Genomic DNA, 13,063 nt, shown 5'->3' on the forward strand with positions numbered 1-13,063 from the left:
TTCCTGAACCTTGGAGCTCGCTTGATGCGCGGTCGGTTTAGAGAATACTCACCGAGCTACGAGGCGATACCGTTTATCTTGCACTGATGTTGTCCTTCCTGAGCCTTGGAGCTCGCTTGATGCGCGGTCGGTTTAGAGAATACTCACCGAGCTACGAGGCGATACCGTTTATATTGCACTGATGTTGTCCTTCCTGAGCCTTGGAGCTCGCTTGATGCGCGGTCGGTTTAGAGAATACTCACCGAGCTACGAGGCGATACCGTTTATCTTGCACTGATGTTGTCCTTCCTGAGCCTTGGGGTGGGACGTAGCCCAGTGGTAAAGCACTCGCTTGATGCGCGGTCGGTTTAGGATCGATTCCCGTCGGTGGGCCCATTGGGCTATTTCTCATTCCAGCCAGTGTTCCACAACTGGTGTAACAAACACCGTGGTATGTACTATCTTGTCTGTGGGATGGTGCATATAAAAAATCCCTTGCTGCTAATCAAAAAGAGTAGCCCATGAAGTGGCGACAGTGGATTTCCTCTCTCAATGTGTGGTCTTTAACCATATGTTCGACGCCATATAACTGTAAATAAAATGTGTTGAGTGTGTCATTAAATAAACCATTTCCTTCCCTCGGGACAGATAATTAATAATTCCTTGTAGCTAGTTAGTTATTCTCTAAATCCGCCGTCAGTCCAACCAGAGAGTACTACGGGTTTCGCTTCCAATCCTTCTGCCTCAAGATATTGAGCTGAAATTTGTTTTTACAGTTTTAGTTTCATGGGAATTTATTCAAAGGCCATAACTCTGATTTTTTTGGAATTTATCCATTTGTTTAAAAAGAGTTATGGCCCTTGAACTTAGTAGAAAATTGGTGGAGCCCAGTAGAGGACAAGTATTGTTTTAGCAGTACTCTCAGAATGCTTTTTAGTTTTAGTTTCATGGAATTTATTCAAAGGCCATAACTCTGAAATGTTTTTTTGAGTTTATCCAAAAAAATTTTTTAAAGAGTTATTGCCCTTGAACTTAGTAGAAAATTGGTGGAGCCTGGTAGGGGACATGTATTGCTTTAGCAATACTCTCAGAATGCTTGGGGGTTTTTTGTTTACAAGAGTGGAAAGTTTTGGCTTGATGTGTAAAAATGGGAGTTAGTCCAGCAGTTAATGTGCCTGCCTTCCATCATCATGTCTCCTAGGTCGTAGTATTGATCTCGGTCTATAGACTTAACCATTTGTCTTGCCCGTGTTTAGTTCCATTTCTCACAAGTTCTTACCATCAGTATGTTTGACTTCCTTTCTTTTAATTCTACAAACAGATCTGCCGAGAAGCCGAGTCTGCTGTTTTCCACAGTCAGCTGTTTGAGGAACTGCGGCGTGAGACTCCGTCAAACACGGACGCCACCCACACCATCGCCATCGCGGCCGTCGAGGCGTCGTTCTCGTGCATGGCCTCGGCGATCATCGTCATCACAACAACTGGAAGGTGAGACTCACACATATCAGATGGTCATTCATGCTTTACAGATGTTATATAGAGAATAATACATGAGTGGCCATTAGATACGGTTTATCTCACGAGTTTTAAAAGGTATCTAACGAGTGAAAGCAAGTTTGATACATTTTTAAACAACGAGTTGTGAGATAAATGGTATCTAACGGACACAAATGTATTATTCTCTTTTTTTACATATACCTCAAAAACCAGGTCAAAAACCAGGTTTTAAGCAAATTTTAACATCTTTTTCAAATAAAAGTTATTTACAGCCGTTGAACTTGTAGCTAACTTACGCGTCACAGATTTCCATTGTGTAGTTTTTCATTGGATTTATGGCAGTGGTGACCTTTTCATCACCTAGGAGCAGTCCGTCATATGTCTTGAAATTGCTAAACATGTACGTGTGTAAACAACCATGTGTTATCAAAAATAATGCATGGTGTTCTCACTAACGGCGTGTAAGAGATATCGTATCGTCCTGAGTATATGCTCCCTTCTTTATCATCCCCAGCCAAACTAACCATGTGGATTTAGATATCGTATTCTCCTGAGTGTATGCTCCCTTCTTTATCATCCCCAGCCAAACTAACCATGTGGATTTAGATATCGTATTGTCCTGAGTGTATGCTCCCTTCTTTATCATCCCCAGCCAAACTAACCATGTGGATTTAGATATCGTATTCTCCTGAGTGTATGCTCCCTTCTTTATCATCCCCAGCCAAACTAACCATGTGGATTTAGATATCGTATTGTCCTGAGTTTATGCTCCCTTCTTTATCATCCCCAGCCAAACTAACCATGTGGATTTAGATATCGTATTCTCCTGAGTGTATGCTCCCTTCTTTATCATCCCCAGCCAAACTAACCATGTGGATTTAGATATCGTATTGTCCTGAGTGTATGCTCCCTTCTTTATCATCCCCAGCCAAACTAACCATGTGGATTTAGATATCGTATTGTCCTGAGTGTATGCTCCCTTCTTTATCATCCCCAGCCAAACTAACCATGTGGATTTACATATCGTATTGTCCTGAGTGTATGCTCCCTTCTTTATCATCCCCAGCCAAACTAACCATGTGGATTTAGATATCGTATTGTCCTGAGTATATGCTCCCTTCTTTATCATCCCCAGCCAAACTAACCATGTGGATTTAGATATCGTATTGTCCTGAGTGTATGCTCCCTTCTTTATCATCCCCAGCCAAACTAACCATGTGGATTTAGATATCGTATTGTCCTGAGTGTATGCTCCCTTCTTTATCATCCCCAGCCAAACTAACCATGTGGATTTAGATATCGTATTGTCCTGAGTGTATGCTCCCTTCTTTATCATCCCCAGCCAAACTAACCATGTGGATTTACATATCGTATTGTCCTGAGTGTATGCTCCCTTCTTTATCATCCCCAGCCAAACTAACCATGTGGATTTAGATATCGTATTCTCCTGAGTGTATGCTCCCTTCTTTATCATCCCCAGCCAAACTAACCATGTGGATTTAGATATCGTATTCTCCTGAGTGTATGCTCCCTTCTTTATCATCCCCAGCCAAACTAACCATGTGGATTTAGATTATAGTGTGGGCGGACGTAGCTCAGTGGTAAAGTGCTCGCTTTACGGTCAATCCCCGTCGGTGGACCCATTGGGCTACTTCTCATATATCAAAAGCTGTGGTATGTGTTATCCTGTGGGATGGTGCACATAAAAGATCCCTTGCTACTAATGGAAAAATTTAGCAGGTTTCTTCTCTAAGAAGGGACGGGACTTAGCCTAGTGATAAAGCACTCGCTTAATGTACAGTCGGTCTAGGATTGATCACTGTCGGTGGAACCATTGAGCTATTTCTCGTCCCAGCCAGTGCACCATGACTGGTATCTCAAAGGCTGTGGTATGTGCTATCCTGTCTGTCGGATGCTGCATATAAAAGGTGGAATAGATTATAAATAGACTGAATAAAATGTTCATTGAAATATCCTTTCTGTTTTTGTATTTTTTTATGTGGATTTAGATTGTGTGGTATATGTAGACTGAATGAAACGTTAATGAATACAATCGTTTATGTTTATTTTTTTGTGTTTTTTATGTGGATTTAGATTACCGTATAGAGTATATACATGTATAGACTGAATAAAATAATTTCTGGTTTTATATTTTTCCACTAGATCGGCACATCTAGTGTCCGCATACCGACCACGCTGCCCGATTCTGGCCATCACTCGGAATCCCCAGACGGCTCGCCAGTGTCATTTACACCGAGGCATTTTCCCCATCCATTACGTAGGTAAGTCGCGTACGTTTCACTAACACCGCCCATTTGACAGAATCTAGTATTCCTGGAGGTAAGTCTTTCAGTAGAATCGAAATTTCAGACCTTGACGTGAAAATAATTGAGGAGAGTGATTAGTTGCTCCCCGGACTTAGAATAAGGGGAGTCATTTAAAATATTACCATATTGATATTGATACTATATCAGGCCTAACATTGGCGTAAACCATTTATGGGTTACACAAAAACAAATTCAGGTAACCCATTTTGTTTTTACGTAACCCATCATGAGCATGTAAATGATGTCATAAATTTAGTGTGTGAACGAAAAAACGGTACTTACGCGAGCGATGCGGAAACGAAACTCTCGCTTTCACAATTTTTTGGAGGCCTGTATATAAATTCACAATGCTGAGGGGAGCTAGAAATTATTCTCCTTGGACTAGTATTGAGGGTAGCGATTAATTGCTCCCCAACTTAGATTATGGGGAGCCAGCCATTTACAATATTATCGTATGGATACTATACAAATTCACAATGCTGAGGGGAGCTAGAAATTATTCTCCTTGAACTAATCGCAGGGGAATGATGGGGAGCAAGATCTCGGATTGAAATTCACATGCTAAGGGGAGTTAACAATTACTTCTTCATGAACTAGTCTCAGGGGAAGTGATCTCCCCTTAATGAGCGAGGTCAGAGGTTAAACTTGTTCGGAAGTGTAGTTAAACAAGAATTCCTTTTAGAAATGCTGCCGACATCCATACGAGAGAAATGAAAAGAACAAAACCATCAACCCTGAGAATGTGTTTGCTAGGAATGTGCTTGTGCTGCTTGTACATGCTAACACTTCTCTTCTTGTTGCTGGCTAATGAGCACTTCTATAGCTATCACCTAACACTGCATGCTGTAGATTCAGTTATGCTTACTGCTAATAGTTATGCATGGTGATGTATTAATGCTCCTCTGCTAAGGCCCTTCCCATCCCCAGAATTGCCCCCTGGCAAAGTCTGAGCCCAGATCCGGGATGGGCATGCCCGAACCTCTTTTGAATATGGGCACGTTATAAATGAGTTTCCATTTCCCATTTTGGGAGTGAAACTTGAGTAAATGGTTTAACGCAGGTATCACAATAAACAGTGTGTAACCCAGGTTCAGATTGCCACAACATTCAACTGATTGGTTTTTTTTCTTGTTCCAACCAGTGCACCACAACTGTTCAGAGGCCGTGGTATGTGCTTTCCTGTCCTTGGGAAAGTACATATAAAAGATTCCTTGCTGCATTAGGAAAAATGTAGCGGGTTTCCTCTGATGACGAGTCAGAATTACCAAATGTTTGACATCCAGTAGCTGATGATTAATTAATCAATGTGCACCAGTGGCGTCATTAAACAAAACAAACTTTAGATTGCCACACAATACATGCTTGGTAACATATAGGTTATAGGGTGGGATGTAGCCCAGTGGTAAAGCACTCGCCTGCTGCGCGGTTGGTCTAGGATAGATCTACATAAGAGAGCCCATTGGGCTATTTCTTGTTTCAGTCAGTGCACCACGACTGGTATACCAAAGGCCATGGTATGTACTATCCTATCTGAGGGATGGTGTATATAAAAGATCCCTTGTTACTAATGAAAAAATATAGCATGTTTTTTCTCCAAGACTACATGTATTCTCTCTCTCTCTCTCTCTCTCTCTCTCTCTCTCTCTCTCTCTCTCTCTCTCTCTCTCTCTCTCTCTCTCCAATTTTCATTAACTCTGTCTCTCTGCCTGTCTGTCTGTCTCTCTCTCTCTCTCCTCTCTCTCCAGTTTTCATTAACTCTGTCTCTCTGCCTGTCTGTCTCTCTCTGTCTCTCTGCCTGTCTGTCTGTCTCTACTTTCACTTAGTTCTTCAGTACTGCATGCTTTGCTTACCTTTGCTTGTAGATGTTTTCTTTGCTTGTAGATGTTTTCTTTATCCATCTCTCTCTCTCTTCCTCCCACTTTCTCTCTCTCTCTCCCTCTGTTCGTGTGTATGGCATGGCTTGCTTGAGAAAGGTGTTAAAGTGGAGGAGAACTGGTTTGCCGATTTGAACAAGAGAGTGCACAGCTGCTTGCACTTTGGCATGAAAGTGGGCTTCATCAAGCAGGGTGACTCGGTGGTCTGCGTGTCGGGGTGGAAGTCGGGACCGGGCTTCACGAACACCCTGCGCATCGTCAAGGTGCCGGCAGAACTCAACTTGAAGGAAAACCTCCTCGGGCCCAGTAAATAAAGGCAAAGAGTGACGTCCCCTTGATGAAAAAACAATTATCATAACAATTTATTAGTTGGTCCAACCATGGATCTTATTTATGTAGGTGTTTCTTTATTTATGTAGGTGTTTCTTTATTTATGTAGGTGTTTCTTTCCGTCCGTCAAATGTTTAGAATATATATATATATATATACTTTATTAGTTTTTTTTAATCATGTGTGAAAAGTAGAGGGTTTTTTGGTTTTGTTTTTTTCAAAGAATAGAAAAGAAGAAAAAAAATCTGTTATTTAAAAAAAGCTAAGAAAAAAGGTCTTGCAGATTTATCATTATAATTTTTCAGTTTTGCTTAAAGAACTTTTTTCTTTTTTTTTCATTTCTTAATTTTCGTATACTTTCTATTTATAAACATTTTACATTTTGTATATGTTGATTCCTATCTTTTCTTTATAATTTAAATTTGTTTTTAATTTTTTCCAAAAAAAAGCCCTAAAATCATTGTGAAAATCTTTTTTTCTTTCAATTTCTGTTTTCTCTCTCAGCTTTACTTTTCTGTGTTAATTTTTTTAATTTATACCGACCTTTTTTATATATTTGTGAACTATATTAAAACTTTTGTATTCCTGTATGTTATATAATGTAAAATGGTTATTCTGTTTGTGATATTAAATGGACTGTCCTGAGTTTGCAGCCATTGTAAGATGTTTGCGATAACAGATCCTTGTTGGCCACTATATTTTCTTGTTTAGAATACCAGTGTCTGTATAACGAATGTTCATACTAATCTTTGTAGCACTCAGTTTTGACTTTAATTTGTGATGTATATTTTTTCGTACATATGAAATTATTGGGAGGTAAAATCCAGTCTGGGTTACTATAAACATTAGGACAACAACAAACGCCTTGTAAATACAGACACTGATATTCTAAATAAGAAAATGTATTTAATTTGTATGATATGTCATTGGAAAGGCTGTATCAGGCTGTATCAGTCGGAAACATTTTACATACATGTAGTTGACTCAGACTGTCCCTTTAATGTATATTTAAGACTTTTACAATGCACAGTACTCTTTGTCTGTTAATAAAAAAGGTCTTGTAGCCATTTTGAAATGCACAAATAGTGTCACAGGGCCTAGTGGAAGCAAACATTGACTGGTTTTGGCAGTTTCGTTGGTCATACGGTCTATTTCGGGGGCAGGATCTGTGTGTAGGTCAGTTAGGTAGAGCACTCACCTGAGGTGCTTGCATCGTAGGATCAAATGACGTAACTAGATCAGAGCCGGTTTATCAGGGGACCCCCTGCAGTGATGTGTACATTTACTTCCCCCATGAGATTTTCCACCTCTCCCCGAGGGGGTTACAAAATATATATCCTGGGAAGGAGGCCCCAGTGTTATTTGTGCTACAGGCCCCGCGGATCCTTAAACCAGCTCTGAAGTGGATCCATCCTCTGATTGGGTATTTCCGCATCCCAATCGGTGCCACACGACCGGTATATCAAAGGTCATGGTATGTGCTGTCCTGTATGGAAAAGTGCATTATAGAAGATCCCTTTGCTACTAATGAAACAATGTAGCGGGTTTTCGTCTCTAAGACTATAACATGTCAGAATGACCAGATGTTTGACATCCAATAGCCGATGATTAATAAATCAATGTGCTGTAGTGGTGTCGTTAAATGAAAACAAACTAAATTTAATGATCTCAATTTCCATAAACAGCAGGGATTAGGATGTAGGTCAGTGGTAGAGCACTCGGTGCCTGAAGTGCGATGGGTTGTAATGAGGTGTAGGCCCTTTCATTGTTCCGTTGGTGCGGATGTACGTGTATGTAGTTGAGTGGTATAGTGCTCTCGGAGGTGACATAGGTCGATTAAGCCAGTTTTGTTTCCAACTTCTGGTGATGTTTAGAAGTATATGTACGGACACAATAAGATGTGCTTTTCTTTCACATTAAAAAAAATATTGATAATTTATCATGCAGTGTCATCTCTGTTTAAAAGATGTAGTAACTATAAAAATGTAAGAAATAAATAGCTAACATTATTTTTCTTTTAATAAATAATTTGCTTTCTGTAACTTATTTTGAAATATTGTTTTGTTTTCTTTTTTTTTTGTTTCTTTTTTTTTTTTTTTTTTTTTTCTTTTCTTTTTTTAAATATTTCGTTTTGTACATGTATTAGATTATTCCTTGCTGTCCAGATTATTTTGTATATATTCTGTTTTTCATTTAAAATATTAGAAATAATATTATTATCTCTTTGGTATTAACTAGAATTCTTACCAACTCAACTTGTATTGTATTCAAGAGGTACTTCAGTGATTGAAACACTGCTATCCCAACCTTTTTTATTTACCCTGTTACCCCACTACGGGTCAGAATATATATCTATATATATACATACACTGGTATTTTAAAGTTGTTGATCTATTTATTTTGTTATATTAGTTTTCCATGCACGCTTCTGTTGCATGCCTGTCAACAGAGTGGTCTTTCTGCCTGAGTGTCTGTGATATGCAAAGCTGTGATATATTTTACAGGCTACCAACACTTTAATAATATATGTGCAAAACTGTGATATATTTTACAAGCTACAAAGTGCCAACACTAAGTGATGGAAAATAATGCATATATTTTTTTTTTTTTTATTTTTTTTATTTATTGCATATGTAAAACTGTGGTATATTTACTTTATATTATATGTGCAAAACTGTGATATATTTTACCAGCTGCCAACACTAAATGATAGAAAATAATGCATATATATTATTATTATTTTATTTAATTTTTTATTGCATATGCAAAACTGGTATATTTTATAGGCTATAAACACTAAATGTTAGAAAATAATGCATATGTGTTATATGTATATTTATTTTTATTTATTGCACATATGCAAAACTGATATATTTTACAGGCTACCAACACTAACTTATTATGTTGATTGTGTTACTATACACCCCACAGAATATTAAGCATATCGACTTGTATTAACAATATCAATAATCCATCATACACATTCATGTACCAAAACACTGCAAAATATCAGTATCATGAACTGAACAAGAACAGATATCCCCCTCACAAATTTTATGTTAATTATAAGTTGTTTAATTTTGTGGGAGGAAGTGTATATAACACTTGTTTGAGCTGTTCTTTAAAAACAGGTAGTGCCCAGGCAGGTTGTAGAGATACAAAATGTTCTCGGAGTGGATATGTACAAAATTCACTACAAAAAATATTCATGACCTTTCTCGTGTGTGCTTTATAACTAATTTCAGTTTTATTTTTAATTGCTACTTTATATCATCCTATATTTTTTCCTGTGCAGTAAAAATTGCAATTGAAAACAAGTTGAGTTTTTGCTTAGTATAAAAAATAAAATCTTAAAAATAGTTAAATTTATATATTAAAAATGTGTTTGGTTACGGCTGCACCTAGCCAGAAATAATTCATGGGGGAGTACAATATCACTACCCTGTAATAAGGACATGTAACTAATATTACAGGGGAGTAGGACGTAGCCCAGTGGTAGAGCGCTCGCTCGTTGTGCGGTCAGTCAGGGATCAATCCCCATTGATGGGTTCATTGGGCTATTTCTCGTTCCAGTCAGTGCACCACCACTGGTATATCAAAGGCCGTGGTATGTACTACCCTGTCTATGTGATGGTGCATATTAAAGATCCCTTGCTGCTAATCGAAAAGAATAGCCGATGAAGTGGCAACAGCGGGTTTCCTCCCTCAATATCTGTGTGGTCCTTAACCATATGTCCGACACCATATAACTGTAAATAAAATGTGTTGAGTGCATTGTTAAATGAAACATGTCCTTTCTTCCTAACCTGACAGAGCATCATTGGCTCAATGCTTGTGATGAGTGGTTGGGTGTTTCTTACAAGAAACGGGCTCCCATAAAGGTTACAACATTTTAAACTGTTCGGTATTTCAGACGAAAATGGCACTTCTGAAATTAAAGGGTTCTTTTTTTGGGGGGTGGGGGGTGTTCTCACCCCCATCTAATTACGGCTGTGCAGGTTTATTTTCTTATTTTCTAGTATCATAAACAGAGATTATTGAACAAGCTCGTGAGTCAATCGTACTGATTTTATGAAACAAATGTCGGTTTTTTGTATTGCCCAAGCGAAGGTAATACATAAATGGGGACATGAGTTTTGTAAAATCAGTACGACATACACGTGAGTGTAATAATTTCTTTATTATCCATATTATTATTGTAATTTTGTTTATTATAACGAGACCCAAGTGAAAAGCTTTAAGCCACAACTACAAGGAGACAAGGAAACGATGTCATATTTCACATGTACAGTCTCGGCTAGGAATGGGGAAGCATTGTCATCATATGACATCGCATCCCAAAATTAAGTCACTAATAGAGATTATTACATGAGCTTGTGTGTTGTACTGATTTAACAAAACGAGTGTCGTGGTTTTTGCTTTGTACAGTCTGGGCTAGGAATGGAGAAGCAACGTCATGTTAGGATGTGGCTTCCAAAAATTACGTCATTACACTTGTTATTACACGTGCACTTCATATGATTTTTGTTACCTTAGATAATAATTAGATGTGAATGTGATCCTGCCAAACTCCTATATCAAAGGAAGGAGCTTCCTTAGTCACCAGCTTGAGCACTCGACTGAGGTGCTTTGTGTCGCAGGATCAAATCACTTCAGTGGACACATTCTCTGATTGTTTGTTTTTCTATCCCAACCAGTGTCCCATGACTGGTATACCAAAGGTTGTGGTATGTGCTGCTCTGTCTGTGGGGAAAGCGCGTTTATAAAATATTGCCTAATGCTGAAGAAAATAAGTAGCAGGTTTCCTTTGCAGACTGTGTCAGAATTACCAAATGTTTGACATCCAATAGACAATGTATAATAAATCAATGTGCTCTGGCCCCGTCCTTATAAACCTTAAAGTCTAGACTTTACTAAAGTCCAGACTTTAACGTCATGGCAACGCCATTCAAATAGCATTACATTAAAGTCTGGACTTTATTAAAGTCTAGACTTTAAGTTTTATAAGCACGGGCCATGGTGGAGTCGTTAAAAAAACCCTGACTTATTCTTCACTTTAAAGGGTGATGGTAATTTCTGTAGTGGTAGAACAATCACCTGAGGTTTGGAGAGTTGTACAGTGGGCTACTTAAAGCATCCTCTTTGGAGGGCGATGGTAATTTCTGTAGTAGTAGAACAATCACCTGAGGTTTGGAGAGTTGTACAGTGGGCTACTTAAAGCATCCTCTTTGGAGGGCGATGGTAATTTCTGTAGTGGTAGAACAATCACCTGAGGTTTGGAGAGTTGTACAGTGGGCTGCTTAAAGCATCCTCTTTGGAGGGTGATGGTAATTTCTGTAGTGGTAGAACAATCACCTGAGGTTTGGAGAGTTGTACAGTGGGCTGCTTAAAGCATCCTCTTTGGAGGGCGATGGTAATTTCTGTAGTGGTAGAACAATCACCTGAGATTTGGAGAGTTGTACAGTGGGCTGCTTAAAGAATCCTCTTTGGAGGGCGATGGTAATTTCTGTAGTGGTAGAACAATCACCTGAGGTTTGGAGAGTTGTACAGTGGGCTACTTAAAGCATCCTCTTTGGAGGGCGATGGTAATTTCTGTAGTGGTAGAACAATCACCTGAGGTTTGGAGAGTTGTACAGTGGGCTGCTTAAAGCATCCTCTTTGAAGGGCGATGGTAATTTCTGTAGTGGTAGAACAATCACCTGAGATTTGGAGAGTTGTACAGTGGGCTGCTTAAAGCATCCTCTTTGAAGGGCGATGGTAATTTCTGTAGTGGTAGAACAATCACCTGAGGTTTGGAGAGTTGTACAGTGGGCTACTTAAAGAATCCTCTTTGAAGGGCGATGGTAATTTCTGTAGTGGTAGAACAATCACCTGAGATTTGGAGAGTTGTACAGTGGGCTGCTTAAAGAATCCTCTTTGAAGGGCGATGGTAATTTCTGTAGTGGTAGAACAATCACCTGAAGTTTGGAGAGTTGTACAGTGGGCTGCTTAAAGCATCCTCTTTGGAGGGCGATGGTAATTTCTGTAGTGGTAGAACAATCACCTGAGGTTTGGAGAGTTGTACAGTGGGCTACTTAAAGAATCCGATGGTAATTTCTGTAGTGGTAGAACAATCACCTGAGGTTTGGAGAGTTGTACAGTGGGCTGCTTAAAGAATCCTCTTTGAAGGGCGATGGTAATTTCTGTAGTGGTAGAACAATCACCTGAGGTTTGGAGAGTTGTACAGTGGGCTGCTTAAAGAATCCTCTTTGGAGGGCGATGGTAATTTCTGTAGTGGTAGAACAATCACCTGAGGTTTGGAGAGTTGTACAGTGGGCTACTTAAAGAATCCTCTTTGGAGGGTGATGGTAATTTCTGTAGTGGTAGAACAATCACCTGAAGTTTGGAGAGTTGTACAGTGGGCTACTTAAAGAATCCTCTTTGGAGGGTGATGGTAATTTCTGTAGTGGTAGAACAATCACCTGAGATTTGGAGAGTTGTACAGTGGGCTGCTTAAAGCATCCTCTTTGGAGGGTGATGGTAATTTCTGTAGTGGTAGAACAATCACCTGAGGTTTGGAGAGTTGTACAGTGGGCTGCTTAAAGAATCCTCTTTGGAGGGTGATGGTAATTTCTGTAGTGGTAGAACAATCACCTGAGGTTTGGAGAGTTGTACAGTGGGCTGCTTAAAGAATCCTCTTTGAAGGGCGATGGTAATTTCTGTAGTGGTAGAACAATCACCTGAGGTTTGGAGAGTTGTACAGTGGGCTGCTTAAAGAATCCTCTTTGGAGGGCGATGGTAATTTCTGTAGTGGTAGAACAATCACCTGAGGTTTGGAGAGTTGTACAGTGGGCTGCTTAAAGAATCCTCTTTGGAGGGCGATGGTAATTTCTGTAGTGGTAGAACAATCATCTGAGGTTTGGAGAGTTGTACAGTGGGCTGCTTAAAGAATCCTCTTTGAAGGGCGATGGTAATTTCTGTAGTGGTAGAACAATCACCTGAGGTTTGGAGAGTTGTACAGTGGGCTGCTTAAAGAATCCTCTTTGAAGGGCGATGGTAATTTCTGTAGTGGTAGAA

General features: G+C 39.3%; 1 protein-coding gene across 1 annotated transcript in view; it reads left to right on the top strand.

Moving 5' to 3' along the window:
• The window catches only part of LOC121373763 (pyruvate kinase PKM-like), a 98,626-nt gene that overhangs the window by 76,665 nt on the left and 8,898 nt on the right, over positions 1 to 13,063 (top strand). Inside the window, 2 exon segments of the mRNA XM_041500519.1 lie at positions 1,301 to 1,467; positions 3,640 to 3,758. Coding sequence (XP_041356453.1) covers positions 1,301 to 1,467; positions 3,640 to 3,758 — 286 coding nt within the window.

This window comes from Gigantopelta aegis, chromosome 5 (assembly GCF_016097555.1).
Source record: "Gigantopelta aegis isolate Gae_Host chromosome 5, Gae_host_genome, whole genome shotgun sequence".
Lineage (NCBI taxonomy): Eukaryota > Metazoa > Mollusca > Gastropoda > Neomphalida > Peltospiridae > Gigantopelta > Gigantopelta aegis.